At 42.7% G+C, this 22116-nt stretch overlaps 1 protein-coding gene across 1 annotated transcript in view; it reads right to left on the bottom strand.

The window, feature by feature from the left end:
* m1ap (meiosis 1 associated protein) overlaps nt 1–16546 on the bottom strand; it is a gene marked incomplete at both ends in the record, with an annotated part of 51683 nt that extends 35137 nt beyond the window's left edge. The window contains 3 exons of the mRNA XM_084003676.1: nt 12790–12961; nt 16007–16204; nt 16289–16546. Coding sequence (XP_083859802.1) covers nt 12790–12961; nt 16007–16204; nt 16289–16546 — 628 coding nt within the window. The remainder of the gene's footprint in view (nt 1–12789; nt 12962–16006; nt 16205–16288) is intronic.
* Nucleotides 16547–22116: the final 5570 nt, after the last annotated feature.

The raw sequence follows: 22116 nt of genomic DNA, 5'->3' as shown, positions 1-22116 counted from the left end.
GGACAACTATTGGCCACATAACTATGGAGCCGATCCCAGCTGTCATTGGGCAATGGCAGGGTACACCCTGGACAGGACGCCAGTCTATCACAGGGCTGACATGTAGACAGACAGGTAACCAGTCTATCACAGGGAGACATGTAGAGACAGACAGGTAACCAGTCTATCACAGGGCTGACATGTAGAGACAGACAGGTAACCAGTCTATCACAGGGATGACATGTAGAGACAGACAGGTAACCAGTCTAACACAGGGCTGACATGTAGAGACAGACAGGTAACCAGTCTATCACAGGGCTGACATGTAGAGACAGACAGGTAACCAGTCTATCACAGGGAGACATGTAGAGACAGACAGGTAACCAGTCTATCACAGGGCTGACATGTAGAGACAGACAGGTAACCAGTCTACCACAGGGCTGACATCTAGAGACAGACAGGTAACCAGTCTATCACAGGGAGACATGTAGAGACAGACAGGTAACCAGTCTATCACAGGGCTGACATGTAGAGACAGACAGGTAACCAGTCTATCACAGGGATGACATGTAGAGACAGACAGGTACCCAGTCTAACACAGGGCTGACATGTAGAGACAGACAGGTAACCAGTCTATCACAGGGCTGACATGTAGAGACAGACAGGTAACCAGTCTATCACAGGGATGACATGTAGAGACAGACAGGTAACCAGTCTATCACAGGGAGACATGTAGAGACAGACAGGTAACCAGTCTATCACAGGGCTGACATGTAGAGACAGACAGGTAACCAGTCTATCACAGGGATGACATGTAGAGACAGACAGGTAACCAGTCTAACACAGGGCTGACATGTAGAGACAGACAGGTAACCAGTCTATCACAGGGCTGACATGTAGAGACAGACAGGTAACCAGTCTATCACAGGGAGACATGTAGAGACAGACAGGTAACCAGTCTATCACAGGGCTGACATGTAGAGACAGACAGGTAACCAGTCTACCACAGGGCTGACATCTAGAGACAGACAGGTAACTAGTCTATCACAGGGAGACATGTAGAGACAGACAGGTAACCAGTCTATCACAGGGCTGACATGTAGAGACAGACAGGTAACCAGTCTATCACAGGGATGACATGTAGAGACAGACAGGTAACCAGTCTATCACAGGGAGACATGTAGAGACAGACAGGTAACCAGTCTATCACAGGGAGACATGTAGAGACAGACAGGTAACCAGTCTATCACAGGGCTGACATGTAGAGACAGACAGGTAACCAGTCTATCACAGGGCTGACATGTAGAGACAGACAGGTAACCAGTCTATCACAGGGATGACATGTAGAGACAGACAGGTAACCAGTCTATCACAGGGAGACATGTAGAGACAGACAGGTAACCAGTCTATCACAGGGCTGACATGTAGAGACAGACAGGTAACCAGTCTATCACAGGGAGACATGTAGAGACAGACAGGTAACCAGTCTATCACAGGGAGACATGTAGAGACAGACAGGTAACCAGTCTATCACAGGGCTGACATGTAGAGACAGACAGGTAACCAGTCTATCACAGGGAGACATGTAGAGACAGACAGGTAACCAGTCTATCACAGGGAGACATGTAGAGACAGACAGGTAACCAGTCTATCACAGGGCTGACATGTAGAGACAGACAGGTAACCAGTCTATCACAGGGCTGACATGTAGAGACAGACAGGTAACCAGTCTATCACAGGGATGACATGTAGAGACAGACAGGTAACCAGTCTATCACAGGGAGACATGTAGAGACAGACAGGTAACCAGTCTATCACAGGGCTGACATGTAGAGACAGACAGGTAACCAGTCTATCACAGGGAGACATGTAGAGACAGACAGGTAACCAGTCTATCACAGGGAGACATGTAGAGACAGACAGGTAACCAGTCTATCACAGGGCTGACATGTAGAGACAGACAGGTAACCAGTCTATCACAGGGCTGACATGTAGAGACAGACAGGTAACCAGTCTATCACAAGGCTGACATGTAGAGACAGACAGGTAACCAGTCTACCACAGGGCTGACATGTAGAGACAGACAGGTAACCAGTCTATCACAGGGCTGACATGTAGAGACAGACAGGTAACCAGTCTATCACAGGGCTGACATGTAGAGACAGACAGGTAACCAGTCTATCACAGGGATGACATGTAGAGACAGACAGGTAACCAGTCTATCACAGGGAGACATGTAGAGACAGACAGGTAACCAGTCTATCACAGGGCTGACATGTAGAGACAGACAGGTAACCAGTCTATCACAGGGAGACATGTAGAGACAGACAGGTAACCAGTCTATCACAGGGAGACATGTAGAGACAGAGAGGTAACCAGTCTATCACAGGGCTGACATGTAGAGACAGACAGGTAACCAGTCTATCACAGGGCTGACATGTAGAGACAGACAGGTAACCAGTCTATCACAAGGCTGACATGTAGAGACAGACAGGTAACCAGTCTACCACAGGGCTGACATGTAGAGACAGACAGGTAACCAGCCTATCACAGGGCTGACATGTAGAGACAGACAGGTAACCAGTCTATCACAGGGAGACATGTAGAGACAGACAGGTAACCAGTCTATCACAGGGCTGACATGTAGAGACAGACAGGTAACCAGTCTACCACAGGGCTGACATCTAGAGACAGACAGGTAACCAGTCTATCACAGGGAGACATGTAGAGACAGACAGGTAACCAGTCTATCACAGGGCTGACATGTAGAGACAGACAGGTAACCAGTCTACCACAGGGCTGACATCTAGAGACAGACAGGTAACCAGTCTACCACAGGGCTGACATGTAGAGACAGACAGGTAACCAGTCTATCACAGGGAGACATATAGAGACAGACAGGTAACCAGTAGGGATGTAACGATACACTCAACTCACGATTCGATATGGTTCACGATTTTTTGTTCACGATACGATTTTCTCACGATTTTTGTTTTTTAATCAAAATGAGCTACTGACAAATTATGACCACATAAAATTATCTTTTATTTGTAGGAAAACAATCTTAGAGGTGCTTTCTTTACAGAAACTTACAGAAACTGTAACACAGTTCCTGTTATAAAAAGTGCAACTTAAATGGAACTGGTGTAATTCAACATCTTAAATAAGAAAAGAATATACAATCTTGACCAAAAAAAGAGGTCCTTTCTTTAAAGAAACACTGTTAAACACTGTTTTTGTGTCTTATAAAAATAAAGTGCAACTGAAGTAGTTATTCATTTAAATAACAAAGAATAACTGGATTTTTAAAAACAAATCCCACATCAAAATAATAACATTGAAACATAAAATCTCTGCAAATAAACTAAGACTGGCTTGTGTAGCTTGAAACTTTCAGGTTTCTCTTGAGGAAAATCAACATGTCAACATTCTCAGGCCGAAGCTGAGATCTCTGTGAGGTTACAACATCCCCTGCGGTCGAAAAGACCCTTTCACTAGGGACAGAGGTGGCTGGTGTGGTGAGGTAAGCCTTTGCTAGAGGTGAAAGCAGTGGGTAAAACTTACTGTTCTCCTTCCACCATTTGAGTGGGCAGCTTGTGAGGGAAATGGACATTTCACTTCTGTACCTGACAATTTCTGCCTCAATCCCACACATGTGATTGGTCTGTGCTGCCCCTACACTTTCTGTGAAAGTCCCTTCTAGGAGATCTTCCAAAGCAGTCTTCTTGAGAGGTGGTTGTTGAAGGTCTGCATCCACCATGTCTGCCTGGTCAGCAGGCAGCTCTGCTGCATGTGTAGAGGCACCGGTGTCGGTTACACCCTCATTAGTTTCCTCCACAGGGGAATTGGTCTGTAAACAGCAAGACAAGAACTTAGTAATATATATATTATTCATATGGACAATTATTAAAAGATAATATATGTGTATATATATGTTTAATAATATAAATGCAAATAATTGTGCAGGAGAGGAAACAATCCCAAAGGGCTTATATAAAATCCTAAAACAGATCAACCAATAGAAAAAGAAGAAGAAAAAAGGAAAAGAAGCAGAAAGGGGAAAGAGACAAGGAAATAACACAGGAAAAACAAGACAACAAGGACAAAGATCAGTATGAAAAGAAGTATGAAACACAGACCTGGCCTTAACGCAAAAGCAACACTACTATAAGTAATTGAAAGTAAAATAAGTACCTGGTTGTGCATCTGCACAGCTTTCTCCTTCACCCTCTGGAACACATCCTGGCGCTGATCTTCGGTAAGATGAGGTAGAGAGCGGAATCTGGGGTCTAACGCAGTGCACTCCAGCAGATGATTGTCCCCAGGCCCAGTGTATCTGTCTGATAAATTGTTGAAGATAGCTTTCTTCATCATTCTCACCGTGGTGGAGTCCTCCTCCACAGGCAACATGCTCTGCTCAATCGTGTGCTTTAAGGGCACAATTAGAGACACTGTTGGGTTTTGTTCGTCACTTAGCACGGTGGTGACTGTCTTCAAAGGTTTGAGAAGTTTCATGATGTCCTCGGCATCACGGATGTCCAAGTTGTCCAGTGTGTCGATTTCACGGGCGTTACGACGGACTTCTGGGCTAAGCAGAGCAGCAGCCACAGCCGGTTGCAGGTCGAGATATCGTTCCAACATGTCCAGGCTGCTATTCCAGCGTGTGGTAACGTCCACAATTAGCTTGTGCTTGTCCGCCGGGCCGAGCAGTAGTTTTTGCTTCGCAGCCAACACAGCAGTGGCTGTCGGGCTCCTGTGGAAAAAGTTCACAATCCGCCGGATCCGACCCAGCAAGCGCGCGACGCGCGGCACACTCAAACCAGCCTGAGTGGCTAAATTTAAAGTGTGGGCGAAACACTTGATGTGCGGTGCCAGCCCGGATTCCCTCACTGCCACATCCATGTTTCTCGCATTGTCGGTGACTACAGCGATACTTTGTTGTTGCCTTTCCAGCTGCGATTCCACCACCGCCTCCTTTAGCACGCCAGCTATGTTAGCCCCAGTATGTGACTCCAAAAGAGGCCGCGTCTGAAGCACAAAGCCAGCCAACTCCCACTCGGCATTGATCACATGAGCAGTTATAGTGATATAACTTTGCGTGGCTCTGGATGTCCACCCGTCGGTTGTGATAGACACAGTATCAGCCCTCCGGAGAATCTCAACCACATGCGCTCTTACCTCCTGGTAGAGTTTGGGCACCACCACCTTGCTGAAGTGCTGTCGTGACGGGATGTGGTATCTCGGCTCCAGCGTGTTCATCAACAGTCGAAAGCCTTCATTTTCAACGACTGAAAATGGCCTCAAATCTTTTCCGATAAAATAACCAATTGCCCTGGTAATTCCTTGCGCTCTTGCGTTGTTTTGGGGCAGAGGAGATGCAAAGCCTCCCATCAGCGTGGTTTGCCCCTTCGACAATTTTCCCTTAGGAGCCGGCGTAACGTTACTTTGCTTCTCACTGTGGTGGCGGCTAATATGCTGCTGCATGTTGCTCGTGTTGCCGGTATATGTTAGCAGTCTCTTGCAATATCTACATGCTGTTTTGGTTTTGTCTGTCCGTTTCTCACCGGTTGTATTTGTGTATATGGGGAATCCAAAATGCCGCCACACAGGTGATTTAAAACCACTTGGTGCATCCTCTATTTCAAAGTCGCTGCCTACCGTCGCCATGTCTTCCCTCGTTCTGTGCCGCGTACCTACGTAGTGACGTAAGTTAGGTGACTTGACGTCGAACAAATGAATCACCAACCAGTGACTTTTTTTAAGATAACGTAACCTATTTTTAAAAATAGCATTCGCGATTCATTTTTTCTGTCAACCGGTGCGAATCGTCACGCATTTGTACCGATTTTTAATCATGTCACGATGCATCGTTACATCCCTAGTAACCAGTCTATCACAGGGCCGACATGTAGAGACAGACAGGTAACCAGTCTATCACAGGGAGACATATAGAGACAGACAGGTAACCAGTCTATCACAGGGCTGACATGTAGAGAAAAAAAGACTCTTAGGCATGGCATAGAAATATATTTAATGTCAATTATCCTGCCAAAATCATTACAATTCAGGATATTATCCAGATATTCATCAATATGCTTGAAATATAACTAAAATATATTGGAATTGCTTTACATTTAGGAACAAACATTTTTTTTTTTTTTTTTTATGTCAGATTTTTTAGTGAACATTCTTTTTAGTGAAAAACAATCACATAATCTTAAATAAGATCAGCTTCTTCAAGTCACGCTTGATTATATTTCAATTTAACACGCAGGATGTTCTACAGAGGCTAATTTGCACAAACAGAACTTTGTTTTAACCAACCATCCTTCCAGTCTATTTTGGCCAGCCAACGCTATTTTTTAAAGTGCACCATTTTCTCTACTTTTAGCAAACTCCTTCATTTCATGATGGGGGATAAGAAAAGAAAGACTCGTTTGCACTGTTAGTGTTGAGGAGCCATGTTTCTAGAGAATGCCCAATGACAAAAAACTAGCACTTATAGACCGGATGCCTTGTCTGCAACACATCTATCAAAGGTTAAGGAAAGCTGGAAACTTTTCACCACATTTCACCGAAGAAAACAAAACCAAAAAGATTGTGAGATAAAGTGAATCAAAGATTCAAGAGCTTCTGTTTTGTCTGCAACAGTTATTATCTGTCTGGCTTTCATGACTAAGTATCCTAATGGGTAAAACGTGTTGACCATGAAAAATGCAGCAACAACTACTCGTTTTCACAGAAGTGGAGATAACCAGACAGGACATGCAGGCAGAGAGGAGTATGACACATTCAATGCAACTGTATTTACATGGCACCAAATCATTACAGAAGTTATATCAGGGCATATTTAGAGCAGGTGTGTGTGTGTGTGTCTCTGTGTGTGTGTGCCTGTGTTATATCAAATGTTTAACATGTTTATTGTAGCAGAAGATCATATTTCAGGCCTCATCAATCGACAGATATAATTACATAGAGATGATGGGTAGTGATGAGAGCGGAAGTTATTAAGCACTCTGTTGGGGTATTGAGGTAGTTAGATGTTCTTTTAATTTGCCTCCTATCAACAGAAAACCCACAATGTTACACATATGAATTGTATGAATAAGTTCAAATAATCAAATGTTAAGTGGGGCCTCTGTCTACTTATTTGAACAGTTACAATAATAACGTATTTGAGTGACAATAATAGGTAGGGCTGTGTTCAAAAAATCGATCCGCGATCCGATATCGATTCACGCTCAAAAAGCACGATATCGATCCAAAAATGTCTGGATCGATCTTTTCCAGGTGACTAAAGGCACTATTTTCTTTGACGCGCAAGGCGCACTATAAAAAGCGAGTGCCGGCTAAACGAAACCGAAACTTAAGCTAGCGAGATGGCTGAAGCTAGCGAGATGGCTGAAGCGGCACCACTAAAATCACCTTCTGGAATGAAGGCTCCGCTGACTTCGCTCCCGTGAAGCGGCGAAGTGTTTCCTCTGCGTCGGTCAAGTGCGCCGTCATTCATGCGGCGGCGGTGTTGACGCGCGGAGCCGGACTGAGCGGCTGCGCTCTGCCAGTCCGGGTCTAGGGACCGTCCACCAAAACTTGAGTTCAAGCGAAGAGAAAGTACCCTCTCTCTCTCTCTCTCTCTCTCTCTCTCTCTCTCTCTCTCCCCCCCCCCCCCCCCCCTCTCTCTCTCTCTCTCTCTCTCTCTCTCTCTCTCAACCTGTATGGCATTTCACAAGTCTCTGGTTGTCAAAGACTGGGTACAGGGGTTCTTGTAGTTTTCTAATATAGAGGGCCACTTCATTTTAATTTATTTATATTTTATTTGGTCATTGTTGTTTAGTTCTGGTCATTGTTTTAATTCTGCCATGGATATGTTATTTTTGTCTAAAATAAATACTTGATTCTTGACTCTTCTCTCTCTGTGTCCCTCTTACACGTACACAGATACAATCACAAACACATGGAGCTGTTTTGTCTATGGGACAGTATTTATTTGCATTATGTCTGTAAATAGATCGATATCGAATTGAATCGGATCGAATCGTGGATCGAATCGGATCGTGACCTTATGAATCGGAATCGGATCGATCCAGGAAATTCGGATCGATTCCCAGCCCTAATAATAGGCACTCTGGAGGTGTATAGGTGAGGTTGTCGAGATATTTGGGTCAGACCTTTGATTTGCCCCAGTAACAGAAAACTTGCACATATTTGCCATGTTATGCTGTGTTTTGTAATGCATATTGAAAAAAAAATTTTGTTCTCGTGCATTTATATTCAAATGTTGTTCAAACCCTATTCATTCAATGTAAATCTAGAACAGTATCACTAATGTAGAGGCTTACAATTAGTTGAATATACTTGAATTTACTCACAAGACTGAGATATATGGCCTAATATAACACAATAAGCACTTCCTAATACTAGTAGGAAATGCTATACCGCAAATCCTCTAATATAGGCCCGGGCCTTTATTTACTCAAGCGCATCGCGGCCTAGGCCTTTATTGGAAGGAGGCCAGAATTAGAGACAAGCCCCTATTTCTATTTGAGCAAAACGGACTACCAGTAGAATTGATAAAAACGATATTTTGTGTCTATTTGAACCTATAAAATACTAGGTGCTCCGCAGCTGCCATATTACCGTAAACAACGTTAACCGCTTGCCAGTATTGCACACTTGGTGGGCTGCCACTAGGAGGATGATTGACAGGGGCTCTCCTTCATACAATCACGCACACACTTCATGGCTGCACCTGATTGGTCGAACGCTTTCATTGGTGGCCTGTCTGCTCCCGGATTTCAAACCGACCAACATGGCGGCTCGTTTGGAAACGTTCTCTTATTTTACGACAATAGTTCACCAAAATGTGTTTCTGAAAACATTTTACGTGAGAAATAAGCTATGCAGTTGCTGAATCTGTCTTTATTTTAGATCGACAACGGTCAGTTTAAAAGATTTTCGAGAGCTTGCGGAAGGTGGCGGCGCACCGTCTCTCGACACTCACCGTGAGTCGAATGCATTGCAGGGCTTCTTACATACCGTAAATCCTCTAATATAGCTTCAGCCGAAATCTCCGCAACGCGAAGGCATTGCACGGCTGACAATGAATGGGAAGTAACGCTGCCTGTGGACACTTGCCCCGGCCTCCATTAGAGACCGGCCGTTATTTACCTCCGCCGACAGCGAGACCGGCCAATGTTAGAGACCGGCCAGTAAAAGAATACAGGCCAGTATTAGAGGATTTACGGTATATGAGTATTTCCAGGACCAGCACAAAAAAAAAGCGACTTTTAAAGGAAAATGACTACCTTTTAGCATTCAAGGCCTATTATAAGATGCAGCCCTAGCTCAACGTGAGTTTGAATGGCTAATTTCATTTTCATTGGGTCTTTTCTTTACTTGTTTTTAAAGGGGCATTTTCCCAGCGTCGTTTCCTTAAGGATCCAGTGTGGGCCAACTTGTAGAGCCTGTTTCAGTCAACAACCAGCTGTTTGACTGTGAGGAGTAAACCAAAACCACTAGAGCCATAGTCATCCCGTCTCTGTCTCACTCTGCGCATCTCGCTGTGTGACCCATTTCTCTCTCTGCTCCCTGGTGATCAATCGTACAATTACAGAACAGACCGGGATTCATTCACACAATGTTGAGTTTCAACAAAAACAGGATGTCTATCAAGGCGTTGGCCCTGAGACACTCACGCACAAATCTGGGCTTTTGTACTTGTGAGGACCCTCTTTGACCTAAAGCATTTTCTTGACCCTAAGCTTAACCATCAGACAGACACACACACACACACACACACACACACACACACACACACACACACACACACAGACACACACTTATGTAATAACCCTTCTTTATTCTAGACAAGAGAGTAAAACAATTAGTTATGGCTTTAGCTCCAAGTTTCACTTTGATACAAAATGAAAAAGGATACTCCTCCCACTTCCTATGATATACTGCACTCCATGGACTGACACACACACACACACACACACACACACACACACACACACACACACACACACACACACACACTCTCTTCCCCGCTCTTCCACACACTGAGACTATTAAGATTCCACAATGCGCCCACATTCCAGAGTACTCCCAGAATAAACATTGCTTCTTAATTTTTTTGCTTATTAGATTTTGCATATTAGACACATCTCTTCTCCAAGCCATAATTTGAAAGTGAAAATGGAAAAACCCTTGTGGGTTACACCCCAACTGCAGGTATCTGAGCTATTTTTTAAAACTGTAAACATGCTGTTGAACCTTCACTAGGGTAGGAGTGCCTAAACTACTTCTAAACACAATTCACATTTTTTTTTGCTTGCTTCCAGTAAGTCTGAGTAAAATTCACACAGGACAGTTAAACGTCTTATCTTAGATTTAAGCCTGCTTCAGTTTTCAGCCAGACGAACTTTGAGGTCAGTGGAGCTCTCGGATGCAGCGCTGACCTCATTCCCTTTTTTATGTTCTCTCAGAACTTCATCCAAATGTTTGTGGTTTTACAGTTAGAAATGTCACAGACTGAAATATCATAAAGTACATTAGTACACGTACATTAAGGAAACTGGGTTTCACACGAGTGCTGAACGCAAACGAGTGCTCGAGATCAGCAGAGTGCAATCAGGACGTTTTTGATTGGACGAGGTTTTTACAGCCCTGCCACAGACACAGATGACATTTATAAAACATTTTTTATGTCAGAGCAACGTATTCATTGCTATCGGTATGTTACGAGGATTTCAAGTAATATAACAGAAAGTGTTTCTGAGTAGAATCACCTTCTCAACCTTTTGGACAATATTTTGTTCAGTACAATTGCCCCTTTTACCATGCCTTTTGAGCCGGCAATAAAGGTCATCTCAGAGTTGAAACAGGTGAAACGAGATGACGTCAGTCTGAATGAGGAGAGCCGGAACAGAACATGATGTTTTGATGACGTGTTATGTGCCTGACCCGCCACCAGGGGATTAAAAAAGCTCAGAAGAAGAAATTTCACGTTATGATGCACAGCAACTTGAAGAGTTGTGTAAATGTGCACGACTAGCAAAATAAACTCGACTCTCGGGTCACCTGCCATCGTTGTTTTGGTGCTCTCGGGGTAATCTATTTCGTACACTATACATATAATACGTCACACTACCGCCGACGCTCTCTCAAAAAGAAAGAAGAAGTCGTCAGTAACGGTGTCAGAAAACACAGGAAGATGCATATATGGGTACAGAAACATCCATCATTTTGCATAAGTGACTATGGAGAGCAGATCTGTGCTCTCAGCCACCTACATGCTTGTGCAAACAATAACACTGTGTATGAAGATGTTATGGTATCACATGCTCTCCAGCAGCTTTATGTGGTAAATCAGCTGTCAAGTAGAAGCAGTGGTGTTGACATAATGAGTGTGGTCTACAGTATCCAAGAGCTCATAACTGCTATGTTTCCCTCAGTGCTTTAAACAGAGGAGACACTGTGGGGGACGCAGTCATCTTGTCCCAATGGCACCACAGCAGCTTAAAGGTGTCGGCCTCATTGTCATCACACTGTGGTGAAGACATAACAATGTCTCCATTCCAAACATCGTTCAGTGTCATTGCTCCTTTATTAGACACAGCAGAGACAGGAATAAGCATCACTCATGATTGAGCACTGATTCTATTCTAGATATATTTTTACAGCAAGACTTAACACACACACACACACACGCACACACACACACACACACACACACACACACACACACACTTCTGATATATAACCATAGACTGTATATAAGAAGAGAACTTCTCATCGTGACGTCACCCCTCGGTTTGTGGACTACGGATTTCAAGCCTCGAGTTTGGTATTTTGGACACTGCCATCTTGGATTTTAATCCCAAAGCATACCCTACTTTATGAACTTTTTGACTCTAAACGGACCATAATTAACTAACACTACAAAGGTCAGGACGTATGTCCATTATGGTCCCTGATAACTCAACGATTGTCTTCTATTGATGTGTGTGATTCATAAATGATTCCTCATTGAAAAGCATATTTTACCAGCAACCAAGAAGCACTGTTTTAGAAATGCCACTCCAAAACAAGCCAGAATCCGAGGGGAACAATGGCTGATTTGATGGGGAGAACTGGGACATATAACCCACAACTTTTCACTTGGGATATGGATGATGACAACAAACATTACATAACTGACATAATTGTGTCAATAGTATCAACATCAATAGTGTCATGTTTCCCACATCTCTAGTCAGTCCAGTGGCTGTCTTCCACTGAAACAAACGTGGACATGGAATGAATATTTCAGATGGCGCATAAATATTTTCAGAAGAAATACTTCACTGCTTGCGCTTACCACACCCCTCTCTCATTCCCCCCATCCCTCCTCCCTGAATGTTTTTCTCTCACTTTCTTTTCCTCCCCTTCATTTCTATCCAATCTTCACTGCACTCTCTACTCATTTAGACCACACCATTTGAACCGTCATGTAATTACCAAGAATTACATATCATTATGACATGAGTCTTTCTGAGAGAATTGGGAAATGTTCGGATTGCAGCCAAGTTCTAAGAATTGTGACATGTGTCTCAAGTGTTGACTGCAGATATGTGACAAACTGTGAAACATGCGGTGTAATAAATGGGTCATCGCCACAAAACTCCACTGAAGATGATTGAAGAGTAGAATGAGAGGCAAAGTACGTGGAAAGTGAGTGGGAGTCAAGGATAAAGAGAGCCAACCTCCTTCAAGCTGTTTGAGTGTGTCACTTTGTCCACTGTGTAAGTGTGTATTTGTGTTTCCTACCACCAGTGTCAGCCTGCGTGGCTTCAGGTGAGTGGTTGTCCTGGCCCCAGTCGGATGCACTACAGATCTGAACCACGAGGAGCCGCTTCAGTGACACCAGGTCGGCGTCCTTGAGTCCTACCTCCAACTGGCGAACAACGCCCTGGCCTGGCTGACTGGTCACCACAGTAACCTGCAGATAGAGCAAGAGGCTTGAGCAGACCTGGACTACAAAGGCCTAGGACATCAAGTCAAATAAGAAACATTTAATAGTGACAACCCTAAACAGAAATGGTACATTTTATTGCGTATCGCCCATCTCTCTGACGGTGACTTTTAAGTGTGGCTTTTTAAAAACACTTCATATGTGGTTGTGCAAACATCTTTTGCACAACCAGGGCAGCAATTTTTAGAAATTCTCTACGTCAGAAAATACAGTAAATTAAGAAGGCTTCTCCTCTCATCAAATGTAAGAGCACAGCTATGTAGGCTAACCAACAACCAACGGAAAAACAATTTTAACCAATTTTACTATTAATAAGCCACATAGCTGTTCCTCCCCACAACACTTTCCCAAAAGCTCCCTTCTGAATATGAAAGATGAAGTTTGTGAGGTGTGCGTTCATATAGTCATATGTTCAGAAGAGCAGGCAGAAACATCACCCCAGAAAGCATTCGTTAGGTCGGACTGTTCCTACTGTGCTTTGGGGACATGACATGCAGTGAATGAACACATGACGTTAAAAGGGCTGTCCCAGTCCCAGTAAAGCTAACTGAAAAGTGCTATACCTGATATTATGACACAAATATACACTTGTTAACGAAGATTTCTGCAGTACATTTACACAAAGGTAACATCTTAACGTGAGTGCTAATAGAAGTATGTCTGGCGATGGAAAGAGAGGAAATTAGTTTTCTGTGGTATAACCATTCCTAATGGGGGGAAACAGATAAACTAATGCCGACTGAATCACATTATGAGGAGCAGTAAATTATGATTAGAATGGGATTATTGATGGGTTCTGCTCTCTGCTTCCTGCTGGACAATCAGCTGATAAAACACCATTGAAGAAGACATACACACACATAAATGCTAAACGTATAGACGTGAAAACATGTATTGAATACATGGACCAGCAACACACAGACACACAGACACACACGCACGTGCACACACACACACACACACACACACACACACACACACACACACACACACACACACACACACACACACACACACACACACACACACACACACACACACACACACAGGGTAATGTCTCTGCTTCATGTCTCTCTGCCCTGTAATGGTGCTAATCATATCTGCTGCTGTTGGAAACAAACAAAGTCATCATCTGCCCAGAACTTCCTCATAAAATTCGATTAGATTTGAGAAATCCACGTCAACAGCCCAGAGACTTTTATCAGTGGGTATTTTTATTTTATTTTAAGTCCAACATTTAAATTTAATGAATGAGATGCATTCAGTAATGCCAGTTAATATTCATATTCCCTTATACTCTCATTTGCTGACATATAAATGTTGTATTGTGTCCATTTTCCAAATTTTAGCTCAAAATGTCTTTGAATGACATAACATAAGTCAGACTCAATAGTTAAATTAAATAGGCTGCATCCAAGAGACAGCTGGTGGATCTGGGACTCTCCGCGGACTGGCAACTTTGTTAACAGCTTCACAACAGAATCCAGATAGATCCAGATCCAGTAGGGTTGCCGCTTTGCTGCTTGTATTGCTCAGATCCAGCCGTCACTCCTCCACAGTCCAAATATGGTCACTTCGGTTCATTGGTTGTAAAAATTACAAGATGGGTGATGGCCAAAATGCCCAAGTGAAGGCTTTAAATTAGTAGTACACCAACCATTGAGTGACGTCATGATGAATTTGTCCACTTCCTATTATTATTCTATGCATTTATTCAAGAACAGTTTAAAACCTCTCAAAATAAAGGTTTGAAGTACTATGGCACTATCTTTCACAACCCATTGGAGTCAATCTTAGATCTTTTCAGCAAACATGTGAATGATTCCTCAGTGTAATAGCACCTAACTGAGTATTACCAATGCCTGGTGGTGTGGTTAATAGTTATTATAGTCTGAGAATGTACATCCCCAAGTCAGGCTGTGTGGTGCCTGACACAGAAGCCTGCTTAAAACTGCCCATGTGGCATCTCTGCAAGAAAAAGTCTCAGGCTAAGGGAGGGGTGAGTGAGGCAGCTATGAGTTTTTAGAGAAAAGTAGAATCATGAGTTGAAAAAGATGAAACTGACCACCTGATCAGGGGCGGGGAACCCCTGGGACCAACAGTACATAAACTAGGGTCACACAGTGTAATCCTCGGTTTACCCCAGGGGCGCTCACGATGCTTGTATCCTGTATTGCTATTAGGGTTGTCACAAGAACCGATACTTCGGTACCAATTCGATGCCGACACGAAAAAAATAATTTGATACTTGCTTTTTTCTGGTAACGTCAGAACCGAATATACAACTTTTCACTCGGCGAGCCGTGTCGATTCTTGGCGGAACTGACGGGGGCAGTATACGTGTGTGAGCAGCACAGAGCAGTAAGCGGCGCTGAAGAAGAAAACTTGCCGTCTTCGAAAAAAATGGCTTCAGCAGGTGGGAGCGAAAGCACAACACGTCGGCTCGTCGACATGACAGGTGCGAAGAGTCGCGTGTGGAAATATTTTGCATTCGAGGCGGATGAATCCGGAGCAATTCTTGATTCAAACAAGCCGACATGCAAAAAGCCTTATAAGCACAGTATTGTTTGTTTTTATACTGGATGGCTATAGGTCTGTTGGCAGCTGGTACTGCAATTTAAATTCTGTGCAAAAAGATCTTAAAGCACAGTGGTGTTAAATACTTGACAGTTTGAAGCAGTTTTCAATAAATTAGTGAATTTAAAAGTACATGGGTCCTGTTGTTGTTTTTTTTTAATTGTGGTATCGAATTAGTATCGAGAATCGTGGAAATTCACAGGTATTGGTATCGACTACTGAAATTCTGGTATCGTGACAACCCTAATTGCTATTAAACATCCCTTTGGATTGAAGACTGGCTGGCTCTCCTCTCATCTGTGACTCCAACTGGGAGTGTATCTGATAGATCGTTAGTGTATCAAATATGGACCTAGAAATAAAGTAGTTGAAGTTTTGTCTTCAACCCTATCTTGTTGTGCTTGTTTTGGATATAGAGGGTCTATCGATGCTCACCTCCACAGATATATTGTTGCTGGTCTGGCTACCAGCACTGGTATATCTGATGTACTGTTTAAACTGCTGCAGACTGTCCAGCACTGCCTGTTGCAGCAGCTCGCCTCCTCTGGCTGCTCCTCTTATACAGCCTTCACCTGGAATAGTCCTCAGCTCCTCGACACAGGAACGCAGCCGGGCCAGGTTGCCATGAACCTGCTAAAAATAGAGAGAGAGAATGTGGGTGACAGAAAGCAACAAAGACAAGAGGGTTGAGAAACACTTCGCCTTCATCTACCTTACCACAAATGGCAGTAGACATTCCTGCTGCCTGCTGACAGCGTACAGGCTAAGTAACGGTATCCTACAAGGTCCATTCAGACTACAGGCCAGGGACAGGAAGTTATCCAGAGCATCACAGAGCACCGTGCAGGTCTCCGACCACCAGGGTGGCAGTGCCTCCACAATCAGGACCCTGGCTGGTTGCTGTAGAAATGAGGAGGACCAGAAAACCAAGTTCCCAGAGTTGGAGGACACTGCTGGCCTCTTTCTGTTGTCCATGGACACCTAAAAGCAACAAACTCAATGTTCAACAATGTCCTCTAACAAAAGAAAATGAAGAAAAGCATCACAAAGGCTTCTGAGGGAACAATAATGATGGACATGATGTATTCCTCATTTGATGTTACCTTTTACATGTCATGTTTTGTGCTGAAATTGACACTAATTGTGCATGTAATAATGCAGCATCCCTCTCACTCCTTCAAATACATGCACACATATCTAATCATCAATCATTTTAATTACCAATACACATGATTGCAAATCATTGACCTGTGATGATAAACAGCCCAGGCAGTAATCAAAAGGACAGTAAGTTAACTGTAGTCTAATTATCATAAGCAGCAACACCACTGTAAATAAAACACAAATAAACAGGCTACAAGAACTATGTTAGAATGTTTGATTTCACAATAACTCAGGGGCCTCTAACTTCTGGGGAGACTAATGTGAAAAAGTGACTACTAAAGTAGGTGTTGTGCAATAATGACTGAAAGGCAGCTGAAAATTACAGTCTGAGAGTCTGTTGGATGCTAGAAAGTTATTGTGGAACGATGCCATAAGGTATATGCAAAGCAGACAAGCAAAAAAGTGGTCAAGTTCCTGTACAGACGGTCCTCATTTTGGGGTGAATTAATCACGATTCTAACTGGGTGTTCATAATTTACAGTTCTCCAAACTATTGCAGTATCATTGCAGCTAAATGATAAACACCGGCAGTCGTGCTGTCATAAGTCTGGCACTATCATGATGCAAAGATTAGACAATAGCAGAAACTCGAATGAGTCCTCATTACAGCAGCAGAAAGTAAAACAAAATGGTGCTCTAGAATGTATATTATATTATAAATGTTAAGAATAGGGCTGCAACCTTAGACTGTATGTAAGAAGTGGACATATCGTGACCTCACCCATTGGTTTGCAGACTTCAGTAACTGTGTGACTATTTATAAAGCGTTGTCACGTGAATGAAAGAATACAGTAGACTAAGATGACAGTGTGTGTGTGTGTGTGTGTGTGTGTGTTTCACAACTGGTAATAGCGTGCACTAGGGTCATAATAGCATGAACAGTACCTACTTTATCCCACTGCCAGGATTTACTGATTACATTGCTAACAGGTATCATTTATGATCTGCAATCAAATCATAACTGAATGCTGACCCAGTTGTCTGGGGAGAGGAACAGAAAACATTCACAGTTTAACAGCTGGAGATTGCAGCAAGCAGCTCCAGTTAATATTCACATCTGCATCTCAGCGAATGAGCATTATTTCACACTAAAAGTCTAAACCACTACATTTTTTATCGAGACATCTTCAATAATCCATATGTATCAGGAAATAGTTTTTCCCCTCTTTAAAAGCTTCACAAGCATCATCAGATGGAAATGGCCCATCTGTGATTCAGTCATGCAGCATAGAGGATGTTGCCGGAGGGATAGAGGGGAAAACCCCTCACGCTTCACGAGTCAATCTCACCATCTGAACCCCGTCATTATGGAATGTATGTCTGTGTGAATCTGTCTTTCTGTGTCTGGTCACCAGCATCATCATTACTGAAGGGAAACCCTGTATTTAACAATATTGATGCCCCCCCTATTCTGACACATAATGTTTCATTAGTCATTTCATTAGTCATTTCATTTTCACACCTCAGTGGGCAAGAACACATACTGTTCAAAAACAACTTATTTGTAACATGTTCCAAATAAATAAATACAAATAAAGTGAAACAGAATTTTCATCACTATCCACTCATATTTAATAACATAATTCCCATTATTATATGTCTGTATGAAAATAATTGTTAAATATGCACATTAGGCATAACTAAGGATTCTAGTTGGGGGTTTTTTTTCAACCAAGATCCTCTTTTTGAGTCCTTTTCCTGTGGTTTCACCAGTTGTAACATTGAGTGATTAATGAATTTCAAGGAGGATGGAATGTTTCAACTTTCTGTCATCATGTTGCTGTAAATCTGCCACTGAGCCTGCCTTACATCATTTGTCTGTCACAGGGTTTAACACACAAACACAGTCATACCAGCCTGCTGATGTACACTCTGTGAGGAATCAACAGGACTGAGGCACCAACCGTATCATATCAGATTTAAACTTCAAATATAGCCAGAAATAACATGTCTCATGGAAAACCCCTGAAGGCTTGGACTACTCCCATCAGAGCAAAAGCCATTGACAGTATTTATCCCTTCCGATCAAAAGCTGAGCGTCTTTATCATCTGGGCTCTTAAATCCACTGTCCTGAGACCTGCTCTGATCTTCACACAGAAGGCTATTTTATAAGGGGCATATTGTGTGAATGCGTGTCGTTTGATCTGCCCTTCTCATCTTTGTCCGACTAATTTCTCCTCTTCTAAGCCAAATTCTGTCCTCACCCTTCAGATCACACACACATCCCCCTCACACCTTTGATTCGGCATCGTCTCTTAGACCCCTCTAAACATAAGTAAACCATCAGATCAGCTCACATTTCCCATGTCCATGTACTACACCACACTACATTACAGTAATGCATGTGAATGTGTGATGTGTCATGCCATATAAACATCGAAATGAAGTCCTATGAAAGTTGACAAAACTAGCAGAGCAGTTAAAAATGAAAGATCACAGCTGTTATAGCAAAGTGGATGAGGAACTGTTAGAATTGAGTAATTTACCAGAAATTAGCATACATTAGATAACTTTTAACTTTACCTTTGCACAATCACGTTTCTCCTCCTCGGCTGGCTTCTGCTGGAAAAGCATTAAATGTGAAATATTCTTGAAAGTACCCACACTGAGATTTGACCTGCTAAATAACAAGCATTAACTGCTAACTAGATGTACATTTTGCTAGCTAGCAGTGCTAACTGTGGGCTAACTGGCTAATATTAATAATTAAGTAGGTGACTAGCTAACTTTTCAGTGTCATAGCTAACAGTGCTAACCATGGGCTAACTAGCTAATATTATTAATTAAGTAGGTGAATAGCTAACTTTTCAGTGTCATAGCTAGCAGTGCTCACCGTTGGCTAACTGGCTAATATTAATAATTAAGTAGGTGAATAGCTAACTTTACAGTGTCATAGCTAGCAGTGCTAAACCGTGGGCTAACTGGCTAATATTAATAATTAAGTAGGTGAATAGCTAATTTTACAGTGTCCTAGCTAGCAGTGCTAACCGTGTGCTAACTGGCTAATATTAATAATTAAGTAGGTGAATAGCTACCTTTACAGTGTCCTAGCTAGCAGTGCTAACCGTGGGCTAACTGGCTAACAACAATTCAACTCACAGCAGCTTCTGTTTCTGGTACCAACATGTAGATATACAGACAAAGATTGTGTATTAGCAAGATGAATCCCTCACCCTCTGGACAGATGATATGAAACAAGTGTCCTGTGTTTGAACAGTGTGTTTATTTCCAGAGACACTTCAATAATAATATGTAAACACCTATATTTTTGTAGTTTACACAAGTAGGTCTTGAGCATCTGCAAAGAGAAAAACAAAGACTCTGTCTGTCAAAAGCACCACACATCTTCTCTGTTGATGTTAGAAAGGGAAAAAATCCACACACGTTTTTAGAAATGTCTAAGCTAATTTAAAAACATTTGTGTTTATTTCCTATTCATAATTTTGAGATGAATAGAGTGGCAAGGTGCAGGGACAGAACAGAGGAGTGATATGTAAATGTGTTCCTGATGGATGACCTTCCAAGCCGTCGAGGTGAACATGCTGCTGCAATCTGTGTTAGAAGCTTTGGTGAATGTTGGGCTGTGAAATCACATGGGAACTATGGGAAATAAGATGAGGTGTGTGTGTGTGTGTGTGTGTGTGTGTGTGTGTGTGTGTGTGTGTGTGTGTGTGTGTGTGTGTGTGTGATTGTGTTGATGTGAGACGGGGGGAAACATGTGCCAACTCTCTGTACCTGGAAAACTCATTTTCAGATGAATTTGTGCACATGGAAGTCCTGAGTTGAAAGTTTGGTTCAGCAGTCGATCAATGCCTCTTCAACCCTTCTGGATCTGCTTGGAAATTACATGAAAAAGTGTATCTCTGCAACTTGTGAGATTAAATTGGGTAGCTTAAACTTGCATTCTCACTTGGCCATAAGGGGGCGACTCCTCTGGTGGTCTGATTGCATATAATTCTATGAAAAATTGATGCTATTTCTCACTTGACATGTTATCTGAATTTACATTGTAAACATGATTGATGCCTCTAAATGTGTAGGTGTGAGTGTGAATGGTTGTCTGTCTCTAGACAGACAGACAGGTAACCAGCCTATCACAGGGCTGACATGTAGAGACAGACAGGTAACCAGTCTATCACAGGGCCGACATGTAGAGACAGACAGGTAACCAGTCTATCACAGGGCCGACATGTAGAGACAGACAGGTAACCAGTCTATCACAGGGCTGACATGTAGAGACAGACAGGTAACCAGTCTATCACAGGGCCGACATGTAGAGACAGACAGGTAACCAGTCTATCACAGGGCGACATGTAGAGACAGACAGGTAACCAGTCTGTCACAGGGCTGACATGTAGAGACAGACAGGTAACCAGTCTATCACAGGGCTGACATGTAGAGACAGACAGGTAACCAGTCTGTCAGCCCTGTGATAGACTTGTTACCTGTCTGTCTCTACATGTCAGCCCTGTGATAGACTTGTTACCATAGAGATGACTTCTTGAGAACTACTTAAAGACATGCGTGTGTCGTACGACGTGATGACGTATGGTACCCGTGCTCAGGTTGGGGGGGCAATCGTGCTTTGGTTTCGTGCCCTGACTCTACTCTCTCTCTGACTTTAATCTTATCCATAATAAAAGTTGATGGGCGAAATAATACACCATGACAAGAGAAATCTCTCTCATAAATAATACAGTTATTTGTGGTCTTTTTGTTGTTCAGAGCTACAATTAACACATGTTTGATTAGACAAGGAATTAGAAACAAAATCAAATATAAAACTTGTAGGTTCACTTTAGTGTAATCAGTTGTCTGTCTTCACTCCGTATGAAACTCCAGTGATGTTGATGTTTATTTGATCAGTCTGATCAATAACTGATATCCAGTGAGGAGTCATGTCAGCCACTTTGGTGAATGCATCGTCCTCATGTCAGGATCCAGGAGACATCAAATAAGAGAGTCTGGATGTGCCCTCGGTTAACCCTTTCATCAGGTCCCTGCTCCCTCTCTTCCTCTCTCTACCACTCTCTCTCGCTGCTTGGCTACAGCTCAGCTGCCTGTCAGTGCTGAAGCTCTTTGATCTGTAATATATATATACAGTATATATATATATATATATGCATATATATGCATATGATTCAAACTGGAATGCAAAGGTTTCACTCTGAGAATCTTCCTCTGAAACGGATGTTGAGCTTTCATGAAGGCCCATGTAAAGGGATTAGGTGCGTGGATATGATTGGAGCTTAATCACTCTTATGTGCAGACACACTTATAAACACACGCGCACACACACACACAATAAAATGCACTTCCTGATGTAGTTGTGAACACAACATACTTCTAGGTCAATAGGAGCTTTGCGACAGTGTTCTAA

This window comes from Eutrigla gurnardus, assembly GCF_963514095.1.
Source record: "Eutrigla gurnardus genome assembly, chromosome: 23".
NCBI lineage: Eukaryota > Metazoa > Chordata > Actinopteri > Perciformes > Triglidae > Eutrigla > Eutrigla gurnardus.
Note: the sequence above shows the minus strand (reverse complement) of the source record. Positions and strands in the feature narration are given on the sequence as shown.